Source organism: Pagrus pagrus (assembly GCF_965226575.1).
Source record: "Pagrus pagrus genome assembly, chromosome: 15".
Lineage (NCBI taxonomy): Eukaryota > Metazoa > Chordata > Actinopteri > Spariformes > Sparidae > Pagrus > Pagrus pagrus.
Window position 1 is genome coordinate 24,592,990 of NC_140199.1, and position 21,783 is coordinate 24,614,772.

The following is a 21,783-nucleotide window of genomic DNA, read 5'->3' on the forward strand; positions in this document are numbered from 1 at the left end:
CGACAGCGCGCATGCGCACAAAATATGAAATAACACTGATATTGCCACTGGAGCAGCGTTGTATTGACATATATGTATGTGTTTGGTTGTGTTTATCTTATCATAGTATGTAGCCAATTCTCACTTTATTTAGAAACATTACAGTGTTAGCTAGCTTAAGTGTAATTTCAGACAGCACTGAAAGGATGCATAACGTCGTCACACCACTGAGGGGCGCTGCAGTACAAGAGATGAGGAGCTGAGACGATGGCTGGTTGATGAGCACTCTTACATTTCTGCACAGCAACATTGAGTTGTAAGTATGAGGAATTTTTAAAACAGTGAATGAGAAAGTTTGGCTCTAAAAGTCACTGTTTCTATTCCGCCCATTAACCCAGCTCACCTCCTGAGGCTGGCTGGTGTGTTTCATGCCTGTGACTCATGGTGAGGCTGCCCTCCGGTGTCCACTCCTCTCTGCCTCACACATCTGTGTGTTTCAGTTCCCTCTGTGAGGGCTCCATCTCTCTCTGCGGAATATGACTCGTTTCTGTCATTAATCTGGATTTTATTTCTAACCATGCTGCGGGTCGTTGTTGAGTCCGCAAGTGGGATCCCCAAAAAGAAACTTGGAAACCCAGATCCAATAGCTGGGGTTGTGTTCAGAGGTGAGAGAAGTCACTGATTATTACCTTGACTTTGTTTTTTTAATCTAGGGACACTGCTGCATGCTCTGTTAACTCTGCTCAGTCAGGCTGATCGTCCACATAGTGTTTCAGTTTCTAAATAACTTTTTTAGAGCAGCAGCTGTTTACAGTTTTCATCTCTTCTCAGAGCGTATTGAATATTTTGACAGTGATTCATAAAGACTACAAAACCAAGAGTAAGTCCTTATAAGGTAGTACCCCTCTGTCCCCGGAGGAGTTTTATGGCTTCATGGCTTGTCCTTTATTTTTAATTTACTAATGAAATGCCTTACTGCATTAAGGCTTTCTCAGTTTTAGCACATTGTAAAATCTTGATTTGGTAATTTTTGGGTTGGAAGAAGCTTGTCTGTGTCCAAAATATGTGTTTAATATACAGTAGTAGCACGAGGCTTTCTCCAATAAATCTGGTTTACCTTCATTGTGCTCACAGGTGAAAAGAAGAAAACCAAAGCAATTGACAATGAACTGAATCCTGTTTGGAATGAAGTAAGTGGGGAATTAAAGTTAACTGTTAAATAAATGTGGATTTGTATATTTTGGAAATGAGAGCTGCTGTTGCCTCAGTTAAAACTATTGTATGTTGGTGATTGATTGTAAATGTCTTTGTAATTACAGGTGCTTGAATTTGATTTGAAAGGCTCTTCCTTGGATGCATCTTCATTCATCAACGTGGTTGTAAAGGACTATGAAACAATCGGCAAAGACAAGTAGGTCAATGAAGGCATCAGACAGGTGTCAAAGTAACTGCGTCACAATCGTTAGCCCTCTGCCTAGCGTAACACATTTCTGATCAAGTAGACACACTCATGGCTTTGCAGAGAGGGGTTCCTGAGTGAAGACCACTTCCTGTGTAGGCAGTTACGCCTCTCACCCTCCCACAATAACCCAACCCATGTTTCACTAAGTAGGACAGGTAATGACTGAATTTGAACACCTCAGATGTTAACCTTTTTAAAAGTTGTAATTATAATCTGTTCAAGTGCTTGTTTCATGGCAGTATCAACTACACTGTAAAACAGTTATTATGATCTCTTCCAAAGTAGAAGAATAGCATGGTTTAACTTCACTGAGCTGTTTATACAGGACTCAGTGTGACCGTGTTAAGACTTGCAGAGCCAGGAAAGACGGTGCTTTGTCTCCGTCACAACTCCAACTCCTACTAGGAATGCTGCCTTAAAAGGAAAGAAAATTCACTACTTTTTAACCTTTCCTTTTAGACTTACACCTGTTTTTTTATTACTCTGCTTAATTTTCTATTGTTAATCTTTTTGTTCGGCTCATGCAAACATTTTCTACTGAGGTCTCGCTGCAGTGCAGGCAAGAAAGGTAGAACAAATAATAACAGTTCCACTGAGTCACTCCAGTGACTGATAGTGTGTGATATAAATTATTCTGAGGGAAGCACAAGGGCTTGCGTGAGGGTGGAGGGGTGTCTGCCTCAGCCACGCATGCACTCAGATTTTTTTCCATGATCACCGCCTGCAACACATGAGGAGGGTGAATAAGAGAGCTTGCGCTGGCTTGTCATTGGCACATCTGTGATGACTAGTAGCAGCTTAGACTGTAATGTTTTGCGAAATGAACTTTAGACAGTATAAAGCTGATTATGGAGGACTGTCTTTTTAAAGTCTCACCAAGACTCCTGGTTGAACATGCAGGCACCAGAAGTCTCACCCACATCTGTAATCTACAGTAGGGAAATCTATAAAGGAATGTGACTCAGAGAGCCTAATTTTTCTGTGGTGCTATCAAGATAAGACATCTAAAGCAGCTCGACAGGCAGTGCAGACTGCTCAGTTTGTTTGGCAAATATTTTGCCTTACTCCCAAATTAGCTTTGTTTGAAAATGATAAGTAACTACTGGAAAATATATCCGTATGCCAGGAAAACCATCCCCTGTGGTCAAGAAGTCAGTTCCTTTTCTTTCATTGGATCAGTTTTTACAGTTCTGTTTCGTTTCGTAGGAGAGTTATGTAAACAGACATTAATCTACTGTATATAAACCAGCCCTTGCATTTGGCCTCTGCAGCGGTAGAGACAGTTAAATGTCAAACCAGATTTCCTCTCTGTCTTATCCTCCGTAGCTGACCCCGCTTTTCGAGGACAACCAACGTTTTTTGGGGTCTGTGCAATGTTAGATTATGGCACAGCTGTTGAGAAAAACAGAGAAGAAGCATAATCATGAATATGACTTTGCCGGCTCTCATGTTGCTTACTTAACACTGCCTTTTCGCCCGCCCTCTTGGCTCTGTTATTTGTCCACTCTTTAAGTGGGTACAGAGCAGCCAGCGCATGCCTGTGGTAGATGATAATTGTTTCCATCTTTCTGCTTTTTCTTTGCACTTCTTCGTCATCTCTAGGGCTGGCATGTGTAACCAGCTGGTCCTTGTCACACAGCAAAGTCCCAATCGTTCTCTTGAGGGATGGTACAGATGCTCCCAAATTACTCTTTTGCCAAAGTTAGCTAGGCAGAGCTGATGTTTGTCACGAGGAAAACATTTTGGATTCAGTGTGACATAATACATAATCCACCTATAACCACAATTAAGGAATTAATTCAAATTGTGATGGACCCAAAAAAAAAACAACCCAATCTCTCGCAGTCCAATGTGGTTATTAATCACTGTTGCCACATGACTTCTGTTTGGTAGAAAAAACAATATTGTAGGTGTTGCCTGGTTTGTCATTATATGTGAAGAAGTGAAACTGGGAAGTAGAAACCGTCAACCATCCACAGCGACGAGCAATTACAGCCTCAAACACTGTGTACGAGTCCCTCATGGTAATTTCACAAGTTCTGCACAGTTTGTGGAACCAGAGCATCGTCCTTATTGTTTCAGTGGTTCCTCCCACTGCAGTGATTCAGTTGCTGATGTATCTATGATTGTCTCACCAAAGGATTATGTATGTGATTGCTTCTCAGGTTCATTGGCTCGGCAAAAATCTCTCTGAGAGACTTGGCCAGTGGTCAACTGAGGTCGCTCCCATCCAAGAACGTGCCCTTGCTCAGTGAGAAACAACAGGCTGTTGGGGTGAATACTTTAAGTCAATAACAGATTCATTGCACCGATATATGTAACCGACATGCTTGTTATCTGTTAAGGTCTGCAGGAAGTAGTGGGATTTACTCACTCTAATGAGATACAATTGATATTAGATACAAGGCAGTATAATGCTCATGAAGAAACATTAACTTTTTTCAGGCTACAATTAATTTGATCATTGGATATGAGCCACCTGCCAACGCTACTCCAAACCTTAATGATCAGCCTGATGGAGACATGTCTTATGCAGATGCTGGTAAGCACACCGTTGACACCAACACCAACACCAACACGCCTCTCAGCAACTGGATTATGTTTTTCCATGTAATCTAACAAGGGAGCCCAAACCCAAAAACAAAACTTCAATCAAAGGTTTTCTTAAATAATACATCTTTTTCATATGGAACACTGAACAATACCTGTGCACAACTTTGATACAGAAAGATCGCTGCTGTTATCAATATTCATCGAACTGTTTTAACATTACTGTTGTTAAACTGTGAGCTCTCCTAATGCAGTGTTTTTCAATCCTGGCCCTTGCGGCCTCCCGTCCTGCATGTTTAAGATGTATCCCTGTCCCAACACACCTGATTCAGATTGGATGGGGCGTTATCAGTCTTCAGCAGAGGTTCATGACGAGCAGATCATTTTAATCAGGTGTGAAGGGCAGGGAAATATCTTAAACATGCAGAGCAGGGGGCCCCAACGACCAGGAATGAAAATCACTGCCCTGTGGGTGTTATTCTCTCGGATTATTGATTGTCTTGCGATTGGATTACACCAGCCAGTCCACTTGTTGATGTTTGGACCCATGATTACACAGTAGTCATTGCTAGTACTCACAACTCATGGATAGCACCACTAGCTGTCTTCGAACGAATGATTGGAACTGGGATATAGTGATCCAAAACTTAAACTAAATGTGAACCATGGGTGTGAAATAGGGGGCTTGTTGCCCCTTTCCTTCTTCCTACCTCCCTCATTCTGGTGCCCTTGCTCGGTCCATGCCCTTTTTCGAAATCAGCTTTCAATTTTATCTCATCTACACACCTGAAATGTGACAGAAAGAAAGACATACAAACACCTGGCTAAGTAATCAAAACTGCTTCAGTGGTCGTTCCCACCATTAAACTTGGTCTCCATGAACACATTTTGCCATGATGACACAGACAGACTCACCAGCTAATGCTTTTGCGGTTGGTTAAAAAAAAGTCTGCCATATTGTTCGGAGCTTAACAGAAACATCACACACTGGGTGTAGGTTTTTCTCGAGTGAGAGTGTGTTTCCTGTCTGTTTTTGATGGATACAAATCGAGCTGAGAAAACATTACAAAGTGAGCAGCGATTCAGAGAACGTTGTAATTACTGTGGTTTTGCACCCCAGGAGGCGATGAAGACACTGATGAGGTGGAGGGAGATGTGGACGGAGGAGGACAGGGTGGAGGTCCAGGAGCTCCCACTTCACCAAACCAGCCTGGGAGGGCCGGCCACAAGGCAGTCCGTCTCAGCCGTAAAAGGCACAGAGCCCTGGCCAATAAGCCTCAGGACTTCCAGGTATTGTCTGAGTTTTGATTTCTCTGTTCCTGAATAATTTAGAAGACAGTTCGTTTTGTTGATCACATGAATGACAAATGAACACTGAAGGCTGAGCCAGCCGAGAGATAATAAATTTATCCCGACTAGGATAGAGGGGGTTAGAGATTTGCTAATGTGAACATCCTTGCATTGGTTTTGCATCAGTGCAAACAATTTCACACCCATGATTTTCTTTAGGAACATATTTCTGTTCCTGTGTCTGTCCTGAATACGTTGGTATTTGTCAACACAAATGTGTCAATGGTACCTTATCAAAAAGGAACCACATAAATTGTCTCGCTGTTTGTTCAGCTGCCTCACTTTTACTCGCAATTTCCAGATTCGTGTTCGTGTCATCGAGGGCCGCCAGCTGCCTGGCAACAACATCAAGCCGGTGGTTAAGGTGAACATATGCGGACAGACCCACAGGACGAGAATTAGGAGGGGAAATAACCCGTTTTTTGACGAGGTAATGCGTCCATCACCACAACAAGAATCCCTCAAATTACTTTAGCACACTTTTGCCTTGTATAGTGCTTGTCTATTTAACATCCTCTAACATCATCTTCACTCTTTGCCACTAAATCCCCATCAGCTTTAACAACCCTCTGGGGTATTTATCTCTTCTCTGCAGCGGTGATTTCACACTGGAGCTTGACGGCAGTGTCTTCGGTTTTCTCTTGCATCTAATTCCTCTCCTATGCATCTTCCCTTGTCTCAGTTATTTCCAAAGCATAAACATCTCAGCTTATTAAACTGTAAGTCCTAAATGTTTGCCACAAGTATGTCTGACATCAAAATGTTTGTGTGTACAGTGACACAAGAATCTCATGTTAATTTATGACTTGTTTCTGATCCCCAGATGTTTTTCTACAATGTTAACATGCTCCCCTCAGAGCTGTTTGATGAGAGCGTTAGTCTTCGGGTGCGTTGACAACTCTTTTTTAATCTATTTCTCCATTATGTTTTTTTTTAAATAAAAGAATTATGTGCTTTTGAAATTGGGTTTCTACATCTGCTGAGGGTGTGACACTGTGTTTGTCTTGACAGGTTTATGACTCTTTCTCCGTCAGATCTGACAGTCTAATGGGAGAGTTCAAGGTAGTGCTTTTAAGTCCTCATCTCTGCTTTATTTATTTTAGAATTTTGACCTGTAGTGATTTATCGCTCACTAGGAGGGACTCGGTGTAGCAGAATTGTAGCTTTTATCACCAGCAGGTTGACAGATTTAAAAAAATGTTCAAAGATTTTTTGTTTTCTTGCTCCTCTAGCTCGATGTCAGCTACGTCTACGATGAACCAGGTCAGTGTTAGAGCTGCAACTAACAATTATTTTTATTGTCAATTAAGTGATTAACTTTTTTTAGCTATAAAATGCCAGAAAAATTGTGAATGATTGCAGTGTATATCAAAGCCAAAGATGACCTCATCATGTATTGATTCATCCAAAAGTCAAAGATATTCAGTTTATATAATACATAAAATATGTATATAATATTTCAACTTCCATTAAATGGTGCTGTAATTAGAGAATTCTTCTTTGAAATTGACTAAGAAAATAGTTGGTGAATGAATTAAATGTTGACAACAAATTGATTAATTGATTAATCGTTGCAGCTGTAGTCCATGTAAAATGCATACTAAAAATTAAGATATGTTTGTATATATCACACAAAATTGTACCTTGTCCAGGTCATGCCATAATGAGGAAGTGGCTCCTCCTGAGTGATCCGGATGACTCCAGCTCAGGGGCCAGAGGATACCTCAAAGTCAGCATAATTGTTGTGGGTACTGGAGACGAGCAACCGGTGAGTGTACCTTCTGGCTTGCCATCAAACTTCTTTCTACTAGACACAGATTACAGCTCAGTATTGAAAAAGACCATTACAAACTCTCCTATGATATCTGGATCCAGAGTGAGAGGAGAGAGATAAGTGAGGAGCAGGATGACATAGAAAGCAATCTTCTGCTGCCAGCCGGTGTCACAATGCGATCGGCCACACTCAGCCTCAAAGTATACCGTGCCGAGGATATACCACAGAGTAAGTGACCCGTAATTATTGTAGTTTGATGCGGTGAACTCCTCTTGAACAAACCCTGTATTTATGATCTACTTTGCATTGCAGTGGATGATGCCTTTGTTCAGACAGTGAAACAGGTCTTTGGAGGCGATGGCGATAAGAAGAACTTGGTGGATCCATATGTGGAAGTCAGCTTTGCTGGCAAGAAGGTATTCGTGTTTAAGTAAAAAGAACATTATTAATGCTCTTATTTACAATATTGTCTTTATGCATTGGTATTTTCTTTATTTTAGCTGTGCACCAAAATCATTGAGAAAAACGCAAATCCAGAGTGGAATCAACTCATCAATCTGCAAGTCAAGGTATGAAAGATATATATCACAGTAAGATGATTGATTCAAATGTAACCTTCAGCACAAATGAACACATGCGTCTGTCTGCCTCTGTAGTTCCCGTCCATGTGTGAACGCGTCAAGTTGACTTTGTATGACTGGTAAGAGCTAAAATTCTCCCGCACACAGCTGCACATGTGACAGTCACGTCACAAACAATGTTTGACGTGCCACTTTACTCTTGGCAGGGATCGTCTAACCAGGGATGACGCGATAGGAACAACTTTTTTAAATCTGAGCCAAATGTCTTCCTCTGGTGGAGAGGTTGAAGGTGATGTTATTTATATTTTTGTGATGATTGTTTTGACTCAATGTTTTAAAATCTTGATATTGCAACATGATATTTAACATATATGTGTTTTTTTTCTAATGGAAACAGATGCACGGGCTGAAGGTTGCAACTCAGTGTCTGAATGTACGTAAGAAATGCTCATCTGCATGTTGATGTTTTACCATCACAGCTTAAAAACTTCTGATTTTAACCTTTTATAGTTTGAGGTCAGATTGGACTATAATATTTAAAAATGCACACACAATGGTTAACCTCATGCTACATAGTAGATATTTACATTTATTTTACCACTACAATGGAAATAATGCCTTGAAACTATCCAGGTTATTAAACAGTGTCTGTGTGTGTGTTGCAGTGAGCACCGCAGCATCAGAGATTGGTTTTCTCCCAGCTTTTGGGCCTTGCTATGTTAACCTGTACGGTAGCCCAAGAGAATTTACTGGCCTGCCCGATCCGTATGAGGACCTCAACTTTGGAAAGGTGAGACTACCCTTTCAGCCTAGTGCTGAGGGCTCAGTATGTATAGACACATGACTCTGTCTACATGAGGTATCTGCATTTTGGTCCGTTTCAGGGTGAAGGGGTCGCCTACAGGGGGAGGGTCCTTGTTGAACTTTCCACTCAGCTAGATGGAAAGGTTGATAAGAATGTGGACGACATCTCCGGTGATGGCATCCTGGTGGCACAGGTATACACTCAGTCATACTGTAATTACTGCTATCCCCTTATTTATTTGATTTATATAACGACCCTTAAGAAACATGGCCCAATGTTATGGATCTGTAAGTTGTCTTGTATTGCTTGATTACTTGACAGTGTGATGACATTGTGTGTCCCAACAGAAAACACTACAGTAGCTAAAAAGTAATCAGGGTCAGGACACCTTTAACTGACAAAGAAACGCTTAAACCTTTAACTTCACCACTAACACGGCCACATCCTTTTTAATGCAGAAATACCAGCGGAGGAGGAAGTTCTCTCTGTGTGCTGTGTTCCACTGTGCGTGCATGCTCCAAGAGCCAGGCGAGCCAATCCAGTTTGAGGTCAGCATCGGTAACTATGGTAACAAGCTGGACTCGACCTGCAAACCCCTGTCGTCCACCACCCAGTACAGCTTTGCTGTGTTTGATGGTACGAAAGTCTGCAAGATTTCTGAAGATGACTTCACAACTTCATGCCATTTTATAATCTAGGGTGTTTTAACTTCCTTTCCTGGCACATGACTTTGTTTTCAGGATTTGATATATTTTGTTAAGTGTACTTACATTATTCTGGATGTTTTCAACAGTGTTCAAACCCAGATAAATCTGGAATTTTGTTCAAGTTAAAGATGCATGTCATTCGGTCGCCTGTAGCTATAACTCCCAGGAGAGACTCGGAGAGTGAGGAAGGAAGCTGGCAAATGAAACTAAATACAATGCAAATATAACTTTAAAACATTACCTCATGCCTGAGTCATGTAGATAGATTTTCATTGGCAATGGTGATGCTTAATAATGATGACAACAGCTCCCATGATCCCAGGCTATTTATTTCTTTTGTTTGTTTTGTTGACCCCCAGCAACATTAATACTTACGGCTTAATGGTAGTTTTGTTGAAAATCATATTAAATAAATACCATTAAAACTCTACTTTAACTGTAAACACTTGACAGTACTTAGCTAAACTGTTTACCATGCTGTAAGGTGGTGTTTAAAAAGGGTCATGTTGAAGCCACAGAGAATGAACACCACACTGTCAGCCAATGTTAGTACTGTATGTGGTCTACTCCACAACTTGTAATTAAAATGACTGGGTATATTTATTTTGTACTGCACAGGTAATCACTACTATTACCTGCCCTGGGCTGACACCAAGCCTGTAGTGACTCTCACTTCGTACTGGGAGGACATCAGCCACCGTCTGGACTCTGTCAACGTTCTCCTCTTCATCGCTGAGAGGCTGGTGAGTAACCAGTCATAGTGGCACAGTGGATCAGTGTATTCCCAAATACTGTACATGTCTACACAGGTAGTTCTGCTGAGTAATGTCCTTGTATGTGTCTTTGTGATTTATTAAAGGAGTCCCACCTCACCTCTTTGAAAACAGCCATCTTAGCCAAAGTATCTGAGACACGTCTGGTGGAGATTTGGCTCAAACTCATCAACCACATGATTGAAGACCTTAACAGGTAAGACATGACCAGACAGATCCTCCGCTGGATCTCTGTGCTGTATGATGTAATGCTATGATCATGTCATTCGGATAACTGTAGTGTGGGTAGTTTTTAGGTCAAATACATTTGCAAGTGTTTGATTGGGTTGAATTCTGTTTTTTTTTTTTTTTTTTTTTAATTTTACATTGTGTTGTTTCAATCCAACATAACTTTAAACGACACGTTTCGACAGTTTCCAGCTTCCAGAACTGGACGGCCAACCCAATGTGACTGCTCTGGATCTCCAGATGAAAACCCTGCGTGATGCTGCCGTGAACGGTATCACACAGATGGCCATTCGCATGAAAGAGGAGGCCACAGATGTCAAGGCTACTGTGGGTGACATTGAAGATTGGTTGGACAGAATCAAGCAGCTGGCAGAAGAGGTTAGGACAAATAAAACTAGTCTGCTCTGTACTATAAATCTTGCAAAAATATAATTTAATAAAATATAATTAATTTAAGTAGCTCAAAAAGATGTCAATGAAACATTATAATGTAACTGACATGCTGTGTGTCTCCATCAGCCTCAGAACAGCATGCCAGATGTGATCATCTGGATGTTAAGAGGAGAGAAGCGGGTGGCTTTTGCTCGAGTTCCAGCAAATGAGATCCTGTACTCCAACTCCAGCGAACAGGCACGCGGCAAACACTGTGGACGGACCCAGACCATCTTCATGCAGGTTCAAAACTATTCAACATCAAAAAACACGTCCTTTTTAAAAAAAATCTTTTTTTAAGTTGAGTTCTCATGCACATCATCTTTGTTTTTCAGTACCCCATGGACAAAAACAAAGGTGTGAAGATCCCTGTTCAGCTGCGGGTCAACATGTGGCTCGGTCTCTCTGCTCATGAGAAGAAGTTCAACAGCTTCTCAGAGGGAAACTTCAGTGTGTATGCTGAAATGGTACAGTAGCTTCGCTAACATTCATCTGATTTCAACTGTGTTGTATCATCATAAATTAATACAACATAAATTAAACAACATCAAGAATTGAAAGTGCTTGACTTGACCGGCTTTCTTTGTGCAGTATGAGAATCAGGCCCATGTGCTTGGGAAGTGGGGAACCACAGGTCTGGTTGGTCGCCACAAGTTCTCAGACGTGACTGGAAAGGTGAAACTCAAACAAGAGCGCTTCCTGCCGCCACGAGGGTGGGAATGGGACGGAGACTGGTTTGTTGACCCTGAGCGATGGTAAGTTTAAGATACTCACGCACACTCACACAGTGGTTCGTGATTCATGGCTTGTCGAGTCTCAAGTACAAACATCCTGTTATCACCATGCAGTTGAGCATGCTCCAGAATCCTGTTCATATTTCAGCTTCATCCTCTCTTAATTGGCAGCAATAATAAATCAGTGCTTGTACCAGCCACAGCACAGAACAGTGATACGAACACAATTACAGGATATACAAAGGAATTTCGATGTTTTGGTTATAAGAGGTCTACGTCCCTCGTGAGTGCCTTCTACCTCTTAAGTGCTTACATTCTCCCACAGGGGCTCTTGTAAATAATTTTAGCTCGTCTTTCAGAGCTGTTCCGCTCTGTTTATCAAGGTCCCACATAGCTGCTGTCTGAGCCACAAAGCCTCTCATCAACCATTTGCTGGTGTTTTCTGCAGCCTGTTGACAGAAGCTGATGCAGGCCACACAGAGTTCACAGATGAGGTTTTTCAGAATGAAACACGTTTCCCTGGTGGGGAGTGGAAGCCCGCTGCAGAGCCCTACACAGACGTGGTATGAAGCACTGTTCTCAACCACACACACGCGTGCGCGCGCCCACACACACACATTCACACACACACACACACACACACACACACACACACACACACACACACACACACACACACACACACACACACACACACACACACTTATATGTTAAAAATGTAGAAGATAACAGGACAAAAGCCTGTCTATTCATGTTAGTTTCCAATGTTATCAGTGTCTCCTGTGCTATTATGTACATAAGAAAGGTGGGTTGCTTTGTGGTTGCACTGATGTAAATAAACATATGGCCTTTTATGGTTGTCACCCAGTCTTTTTTAGTATGTGTAGTTTCCATTAGGGGAACTAATGGTTTTGACATTTTGGGTACCTGATCTGAAAAGGCCATATTAACTTGAAGCTCCTGTACTCAGTATTTTTATGAATGAAATAACTATGCTAAATGTGGAATGGGTCGCTTCGATCTTATTCCAGATGTTTTCAGATAAAAATCTCATAAACCTTCTGTACATTACCTGCCCAGAAACAAAAGTCTGATAGACTACGTTAGCTGCTGGACGTAGTTGAGCATTTATCATTTAAAACGTCAGATATTTCCCTTTGGAGTTGGTTGAGAGCAAAACAGAACTAAAAGGAGCAGATCATTTTTTTGTTATCAACAATTTTAGATTTCAAGTTTTGAACCACTTCATACTTCAGATATACAGCTATGAACCACATAAATGAATGACAGAGTGTCTCTGTTGTGTAGAATGGAGAAAAGACTCAAAGCCCAGGAGAGTTTGACTGTCCGCCTGGATGGGCCTGGGAGGATGAGTGGAGCTTTGACATCAACAGGGCTGTAGATGAGAGAGGTAACGTGAAACTAAAATATGTGATCAAAATCAAAATGCACTATATATTTTTTTAAATACTCCGAGTCTAACTTTGTCTGTGTGTTTGCCCACAATACTAGGTTGGGAATACGGAATCACCATTCCTCCTGATGATAAACCCAAATCCTGGGTTGCAGCGGAGAAAATGTACCATATCCATCGCAGGAAGAGACTTGTCAGACCACGGAAGAAGATATCTGATAAATCGGCAACTATTGAGGTGAGGAAGAGGTAGAGGTAGATGTGAAAAAGAAAAGATTTGGGGGAGAAGTTACTGTATGAGTGCAGTTTCTCATTCTTTTCTTGTTTCTTCTGCAGAGGCGAGAATCAGGGGAAGGCTGGGAGTACTCCTCCCTGATTGGCTGGAAGTTCCACAGGAAGGAGCGCACCTCTGACACGTTCCGCCGCCGCCGCTGGAGAAGAAAGATGGTCCCCTCAGACCGCATCGGGGCCTCTGCCATCTTCAGACTGGAAGGGGCATTAGTGAGTCGAACAAAAGTCCCCTGAGAAATATTTGTTAAATGTGTTGCATTCTTAAATTTCCCCTGACGAGGCAGTTGTCATGGCAACAACAGTTACTTTATGCCATCTGAGTCATATCCTCTCATTATTCTCCTGCATGTGCATGTTCCTGTCAGATGTTGGCAACTCAGGAAGTGTATTTTAGTTCTGCATTGTTGCCCTCAAATTTTCTTCACTTTATCCCATATGATTGCTGTGTTGTGCTCTTCACCCTGCTTTTTGTTAACAGGGGGTTGATGTGGACGAGAAGACCAGTAAAAAAGACGCAGCCAAAGTATTTGGTGCCAATACACCCACCGTTTCCTGCCACTTTAGCAGTAAGTAGTCCGATCAGATAAAGCTGATTCCCGGTCAGTCATCATTCTTCAAACGTCCTGACTGGACCTTCTTGAAGATAACCCTAAGCCATGGACGATTACATGCCTAATTAGGAGGTGTATTGCGAGATTACATTGTTTTTGGTTATCTCCCTTCAGGGTCTTACATTTACCATCTGAGAGTATACGTGTATCAGGGGAGAAATCTCTGTGCCATGGATAAAGACAGCTTCTCAGGTAAAAGTTAATCAAAAACTTGTGTCTCAGAATAACCAGATAACGTGCAAGTGCCTAAACAAAGAGAAATACATGACATCTACACAGACATGTTGACATTAAAATAATACCCTGGTCCATTCCAGATCCCTACGCCCATGTATCATTTCTCCATGTGAGCAAGACCACAGAAGTCATAAGAGCAACCCTGAACCCAACGTGGGATCAGACTCTCATCTTTGAGGACATTGAAATCTATGGAGACCCGCAAACTATCGCCCAGAACCCTCCTGATGTAGTGTTGGAGCTGTACGACAGTGATCAAGTTGTACGTATATTTTATCCAAAAATGCAGCTATGGTTCATGGAGTATGTAGTCAGGCTTTACTACATGTCTGTATTTTATTTACAAGGGTAAAGATGAGCCCATGGGTTGCTGCACATGCCCCGTAGTAGTGAAACTGAACCCCAGTGTGGCTGTCAGCCCGAAGCTGCTGTGGTTCCCAGTCACCAAAAAAGGCCGCAGCGCTGGAGAGGTACTGCTGGCTGCAGAGCTCCTTCTGAAGGACAAGGTAAAGAAGACACTAAAGAAAGTAAACATACTGTGTCTTAACTTCATGAAACTGTGCTAAAGAGGTGGCGCTGTGCTCTGCCCTCCAGGTGAACGATGGAGATCTGCCACTGGTGCCCCCTCGACGAGGAGAGAAGCTCTACATGGTTCCACAGGGAATCAGACCTGTAGTGCAGCTCACTGCGATTGAGGTACACCATCAATCCTTCCTGCTGCTTTGCCAGCACTTATAAATTCCCTTCACAAACATAACATGATCAGACAAGACCAGCCCCACCCTGACATTTCGGCTTCTTTGGCATTTGTTATCTGAAACTCCCTTCCTTCCTTTCACTTATCTGCTACCACCATGTTAGTCCATTCAGATACCCATACTTTAAAACAGTGTCTTAAACTGCATTTCGACTGTAGGAACTTCCCAATGGACTAGGGACCTTTGAAGAAGCATAGTTTCCACCAAGGGACCAAGTTTTATATTAAGCTGCAGGAACATTATTTTACACCCCAGAAAGTCCTTACTGGGGTGTAGTAGTTCGAAAAGAACAGCAACTTTGGGGTGGGGCTTGAAGTACTGGACATTTCTGATTGGCCAAGGAAATGTGGGAAGTCCAGGTACAGGTTTCGTTGTTGTGTAGTCATGTGCTTGAAAACAGACGTCGCTATTTCATACATCAGTGGACAAATTTGCAGAATTTTCACGGGTCATTGGACCATCGTGGAAACACAGACAACAATGGGCTGAAGAAGCCATTTATTTCCCTGAAAAGTAGTGCCTGGGACTAAAAGTTCCGGACACACTGTGTGGTAACGTGACTTCATTGTATTTATTTGATCCCAGGTCTTGACTTGGGGCTTGAGGAACATGAAGACCTACCAGTTGGCCACAGTTTCCTCCCCCAGTTTGATCGTGGAATGTGGCGGTGAGATTGTGCAAACTGCCGTAATCAGGAACTTCAAAAAGAACCCCAACTTCCCCGGATCAGTTCTGCTTCTCAAAGTGGTACTATCTCTCAAAATTTCAAGACTGAATATTCAGACACCTTTAAGTGTTTGATTTCTATATTGTTCATACTTTCTTACATGGCCTGTTGTTTGGTTTCTCACCCAGCTTCTCCCCAAAGAGGAGATGTACACCCCTCCCATTGTGCTGAAGATCATCGACCACCGACCATTCGGTAGGAAACCCGTCGTGGGTCAGTGCACCATCGACTGCCTTGAGGAGTTCCGCTGTGACCCGTATCGCATCAACAATGAAGTCTGCATGTCTGCCAGAGGTATTTACACACATGCATAGATAAATACACACTCGGCTACATACAGTAGAGACTTATTTCGTTCCTATTTCTGTTGTCTTTGCAGTGGCAATGATAGCTGCTGCCCAGGCAGATGTTGTCATAGACATCGATGAGAGACCCATTGTGAAAACAGAGGTAAATAATGACGCAGTCACAAAACGTGTGTGACAATATTTTTCACATCTATTTATTTGTATTGATGTGTTTTTTGTTTTCTTCCCACTTTGCAGCTTCAAGCTGAAAAGGTGAGATTTTCTCCTTTCACAGATTATCCAATGGCAGCATCTCTAAAAATACTAAATGTGGCATTATGTTCCATTGTGTAGGAGGAGGAAGCAGTGGACTGGTGGAGTAAGTTCTATGCCTCTGTTGGAGAGCAGGAGAAGTGTGGGCCTTACCTGAAAAAGGGTTACGACAAATTACAGGTGGGAACATGTCATCACACGTTGCCAAAACACAAGAACTGATTTAATCTGTGATGTGTTATGGGTTGTTTTTACAAGCTATAGCTAGCTACAGGGTCGGGACCAGACAGTGCAATGTATAGATAAGAGTGTACAGTAATCCAAAACAAAGATAAGAATTTTTCTCAGATCAGGCCAGTCAAACATGAGGAAGTTCTTAGAATGAAAAACAGCAAAACAAATTTGGGAGTTATGTGAAAACTTAAAGTATAGTTAGGTTGAAATGAGAAGAAAAGTTTGAAATTTGTAATTTTCCATCTGTGATGTGGTTGTGGTATTGTGTTATGTGGTTTTCAGGTGTATGACAGTGAACTCGAAGGGATTGCAGATTTCCAGGGTCTCACTGATTTCTGCAGCACTTTCAAACTTCAGCGAGGAAAGACCGAAGATGAGGAAGATGATCCCTCTGTGGTGGGGGAGTTCAAGGTAGAGAAATCAGTTTTTGAGGAAGCGTCGTCATCCTATTACCTGAACTACTGTAACATGAACAATCACTGCTGTTGCTTTTGCACAGCCTTTGTCTGCCCTCTGGTGGACACTTTCTGAATTTCAATTACAGTCAATGGATTAATTTGTGGGCTACAAAATAGCACAGGATAAACTGTAGCTCTTGCAATATTGGTTCAGGGAAGATCAAAACTATGCTATTGCTGTGTTGGCATAAACACAGTGTATGCACAGTATTATGTATAGAGCCTGCAGATTGGTATCTCTGTGGAGCTATAGTTTGCTGCAGTATGTGGTCCTTTTGAAGCTGAAATCCGCAAGCAAATTTAATGTTAAAAAGCCTACACCAAGCATATTCTCAAGAATGATATGGAGCAGTTTCAGGTTTTGACTTGGATCATGTAAGTTAAAGACACGTTTCAACTTTGGGTTGGTATAAAGTTGCAGTTTAGTCTGGACATGTAGACACAACATCAGTCAATTCAATTTAAAATGATAAACTGGTGGGGGGCAAGGGAAATGAAGGGATGAAACGATCCAGTACTTCTTCATGTGTTGGACAGGTAATCAGATATTTTTCGGTTTATTTGAGTCAGGTAGAATGAAAATCTACAATCTAGTGTTAAATTAGTGTGATAAGGTCTTAAGTTCTTGTTTGAATGTAATTGTCTTTTCAACGCTATGTGACTAACGGTGCTTTACTCTTTGGTGATATTAAGGGCTCATTCAAGATATACCCATTGCCTGATGACCCAGGGGTGCCATCCCCACCCCGCCAGTTCAGAGAGCTTCCTGAGAGTGGACCGCAGGAGTGTCTGGTCAGGATTTACGTGGTGCGCGGTATCGACCTGCAGCCTAAAGATACAAATGGCATGGTGAGTTTTGTATGAAGCTACAACTGAACAACCACCCTGGTTTAATATATAAATATAACATAATATGATAACATTTTTTTTTTTTTAATGATTGAAGCTCCTGAAGTTAAGATCATTTTTGTTTTTATTCAGTGTGACCCATACATTAAGATTGCACTGGGGAGGAAATCACTGGATGACAGAGAGAACTACAAACCAAACACCCTTAATCCAGAGTTCGGGAGGTGAGACAGCAATGTGTGCAGCTCACTGAACTTTTTGTTATTTTTTTATTTCATTCACTCATTCAGTATTATTTTTAACATAAAGGAAAAACAAATACATTATATGCTGTCCTCCATTTTTGTCCAGGATGTTTGAGCTGTCTTGCTTCTTGCCTCAAGACAAGGACCTGAAGATTGCTGTGTATGACTATGACTTACTGAGCAGAGATGAGAAAGTGGGTGAGACCATCATCGATTTGGAGAACAGACTCCTGTCTCGTTTCAGGTCCTGCTGTGGCCTGCCACAGACTTACTGTGTGTAAGTATGCTCACTTTGTGTACACAGTGGACACATGCAAAGGAGGCCAAGGACCTCTTCTTTAATGTGTTTACCTTTATGAAGCCAAACCTATAAAGCTACATTTTTCTTTCAGTTCAGGCATCAATAAGTGGAGAGACCAGCTGAAGCCCATTCAGATCCTTGAGCGCGTGGCTAAGGTGAGGGGCGTCCCTCCTGCACGCATAGAGGGAGACGGCAGCTCACTGACCTTTATGGGAAAACAATACAACCTGCAAGATTTTGGTATTGCCATTTTCAAATGCTCAATTATCATATTTTTATGTATATTGTTACTTAAATATACTATCGCAATGACAATGTCTTGTTTTTATTCGCCTTGTTGGCTATTTTATAACCATTTATCAGTACCCTGTGCTATGCTGTGCTATGCTATGCTATGCTCATTGTATTTTGTCCTAATTTTGGCTGTTTGCATATCTTTGATATTAATATGCATCTTCTGCAGCATAATATCCTTTCATCCTTGACTTTTATGATGTGCCATGCCCTTTGCAGAGACAAACACTGTAATCCACCCACACTTGGGCCCAGCCAGAGAGAGGCTGGCCTTGCATGTCCTCAGAAGCCAGGGCTTGGTACCAGAGCATGTGGAGACCAGAACCCTGTGCAGCTCCCACCAACCCAACCTGTCCCAGGTTAAGACAATTCTTTTTGTCATAGAAGTGATAAAGTATGAACTTAATGCTCTGTGAAATTAACCTTTTAATTTTGATGAAGGTTCTCAGTCTTCCAGGTCACTTGGAAAGTGCTATATTGTAGGCATCTGGACTCGTTTCAGTTTCTTGAAGACGCTGAAACGGTGAAACGCCTTCAAGAAACTGAAACAAGCCCAGTTGCCTACGATATAGCACTTATTTTAACCTTTTAATGTTGTTGTGTTAAAGATTTACTTAAAAGTTATCCTTTCTACAAATGCAGGGAAAAATTCAAATGTGGGTCGACGTTTTCCCCAAGAGCCTTGGTTTGCCAGGGCCTCCATGTGATATTACTCCACGCAAAGCCAAGAAGTAAGAGGCACTCAAAAATATAATATTTTGTCATAATGCATTTAGGGATAAAACATAATGATATTTTTAAAACAGGTACTTCTTGAGAGCCATCGTCTGGAACACAACTGATGTCACTCTGGACGAAACCAGCATCACTGGAGAAAACATGAGTGACATCTATGTGAAAGGGTACGTTACTTGTCTTTTAATCTAATCCTTTATTTATTTTACTTTAATTTGCATTTTTCTACCCATGGAACTTGCTAATGACTAATCTGTATTCAACATGTTTCCTAGGTGGATGCCAGGTATGGAGGACCAGAAGCAGAAGACGGATGTCCACTACAGATCCCTGGATGGTGATGGAAATTTCAACTGGAGATTCATCTTTGGGTTCGACTACCTGCCTGCAGAACAGCTGTGTGTTGTCGCGAGAAAAGTGAGTGAAATCATAGTCATGGAAACAAAGCATCACATGACTGATATTCATAACTAAGTCATTTTTGCAATTTTTTAATGGCAGTAAAGATCTAAATACAGTTTCTGCCTTCTTACAGGAACACTTTTGGAACCTTGACAAAACTGAATTCAGGACTCCTCCTAAACTGATCGTCCAGATATGGGACAATGACAAGTTCTCACTGGATGACTACTTAGGTAAAAACAGCATTGTTTTATTATAGCATAATAAATATACTGGAAGGCTAGGGCTACTATTTAAATATAATGATCATTACTTTCTCTCATTATCTATGTTGCAGGTTCAGTTGAATTGGACCTACTCAATCTGATCCCTCCTGCTAAGAGCCCAGAAAAGTGCAACCTCAAGATGTTGCCGGGGATGACAAGCTCTGCTTCTTCCAAAAGACCACAGCCCAACTCACTCTTCTCCCAGAAGTCTGTCCGAGGCTGGTGGCCATGTTCAATCGAGCAGGATGGGAAACATGTCATTGGTGTATGTTTCTCCACAGCACAGTCCTTACTTAATTTTTTTGTTTGTTTTCTGGTTACTGTTTAAGACTGTGTTCAAAATTTCACAGGGAAAAGTAGAGATGACACTGGAAATAGTGGAGGAGAAGGAGATGGATGAGAGACCTGCTGGGAAAGGCAGAGACGAGCCAAACATGAATCCCAAACTGGATCAACCCAAGTAAGCAATCTGGGTTAACCCCTAACCCTAACTAAATTATTTTGTAGTACTATGAATTTTCTTAATGTGAGTTAACATTATGTGAATGTGTCTGTCCTTCACTACTTGACAGCCGCCCTGACACGTCATTCTTCTGGTTTACAAACCCTTGCAAGACCATGAAGTTCATAGTTTGGCGGAGGTTCAAGTGGATTTTCATTTTATCGATAATCCTTCTGCTGGTGATCTTGTTCCTGGGGATCCTGTTCTACTCCCTACCGGTAAGATTACTTGGTTTGGTGATTATTGATTTGGATATTTCTTAAACTACCACAAATTGTTTTTCACAGTATTTTGTGATCTGAGCGAATTGTAATGTCTATTCCATATCCACAGAACTACATCTCAATGAAGATTGTGAAGCCCTTCTCCTAAGGAGCAATGCAGAGACGCTGTCTGCAGAATCTACAGTCATCTTCACTGTTACTTTACTCAGAAACACAGAAGAACTTCCTCTGCTGATGCCAAAGCAGACTGATATCCAGCATTCTCCTTTCACATAAACAGATCTGTCTGTTTTGATTTTTTGCACTCTCAGTATTATACTTTATATGTAGTAAATGATCTTTCTTATGTTCAAATTTAGAAAACAAACCAAGAATGTTTAGAATGATATGTTTTAATAAACCTTGTTTTAAGCAAATTGTTCATATTTTGTTATATTTTGCACACATCTGGGTGAACTATATATAGAAGTATTAACATTGACTGAAAATTCAATCTTATTACCAATGAGTAAGTTAGCAATATCAAAACTAAGTATTCCCTTTGTCCATTTTAGGTTGTTTACATGGAAAGCAGACCCATTGAAGCGGCAGCCCTTTAATAACCTCATTTCAGCCCTTCGATCATTTTGTTTGTAGGATAATTAGTCCAGTCATTAGGTATGTTTCTATGCACAAATAATAATCTAAAAAATGTTAAACCAGGCTGTTTAAGCAGAGAGAATTTACAAGACTCAAACTGACAACCTACTAAGATTAAAAGGGTGTATTGTTTTTCCCCCCTCTATTTGTGTATAAATGTTTCATTTTCAAGTGTGAAACTAATAAACAAAGTGGAGAAAAAACATAAAAAGTTGTTTTAAACGATGAATTAAATTCTGAGTTTTAAAGTTCAGACATAATTGAGTCTGACCCCTTGGCATCACTTTTTTCAAACCTGGTCCCTCTATAAAAGAAGTTGGAAAGGCCTGATGTAAAGTGTCAAATCTACATGGGCAGTTTTTTTTTTTTTTAATTGTCATACAAAAATCCAAACAGGCACCACATATTACAACTCAGTTATATGACTGCAAGAAAGAGAAACCTGAATAGTAATTATAAATAAACACAAAACAATATGATTAAACTAAGTCCAAAAGAAAATAAAGTGTCCTGTTAAATTACTACTAATATACGTATAAATGTTATAAAGATGCTGAACATATTGTCATATTCTGTATATGACTATTGCTCTTTGGTTGTTTCCTCCACTGTTTAGTCTAGTCATGGTTATGCCCCCCTTTGGTTATGCCTCTTTAACAGT

At 41.2% G+C, this 21,783-nt stretch overlaps 1 protein-coding gene across 4 annotated transcripts; it reads left to right on the forward strand.

Annotated features, from left to right (window-relative positions):
• Positions 1-104: 104 nt before the first annotated feature.
• myofl (myoferlin like) lies at positions 105-20,899 on the forward strand. Of its 4 annotated transcripts, none has more exons than XM_084374668.1 (55): positions 105-295; positions 378-644; positions 1,114-1,169; positions 1,299-1,390; positions 3,607-3,715; positions 3,887-3,983; positions 5,112-5,281; positions 5,643-5,771; positions 6,165-6,227; positions 6,353-6,403; positions 6,574-6,604; positions 6,994-7,109; positions 7,217-7,343; positions 7,428-7,531; positions 7,616-7,684; positions 7,772-7,815; positions 7,903-7,985; positions 8,094-8,129; positions 8,362-8,486; positions 8,581-8,694; positions 8,960-9,137; positions 9,827-9,951; positions 10,068-10,177; positions 10,395-10,587; positions 10,729-10,884; positions 10,977-11,108; positions 11,233-11,396; positions 11,824-11,938; positions 12,684-12,786; positions 12,888-13,027; positions 13,126-13,290; positions 13,559-13,646; positions 13,806-13,883; positions 14,009-14,190; positions 14,276-14,434; positions 14,523-14,624; positions 15,272-15,433; positions 15,542-15,707; positions 15,793-15,863; positions 15,959-15,973; positions 16,055-16,153; positions 16,490-16,618; positions 17,359-17,514; positions 17,647-17,738; positions 17,866-18,036; positions 18,152-18,300; positions 18,574-18,713; positions 18,997-19,085; positions 19,161-19,256; positions 19,365-19,506; positions 19,625-19,724; positions 19,829-20,022; positions 20,108-20,217; positions 20,330-20,477; positions 20,593-20,899. In XM_084374668.1, exons 2-55 carry the CDS (start codon positions 557-559, stop codon positions 20,629-20,631), a joined length of 6,162 nt encoding a protein of 2,053 aa, XP_084230794.1. In that variant the 5' UTR covers positions 105-295; positions 378-556; the 3' UTR covers positions 20,632-20,899. The 4 variants fall into 4 exon arrangements, with proteins under 4 accessions (XP_084230794.1, XP_084230793.1, XP_084230795.1 ...); XM_084374667.1 differs by having other exon boundaries at positions 480-644; XM_084374669.1 differs by lacking the exon at positions 105-295 and having other exon boundaries at positions 374-644.
• Positions 20,900-21,783: the final 884 nt, after the last annotated feature.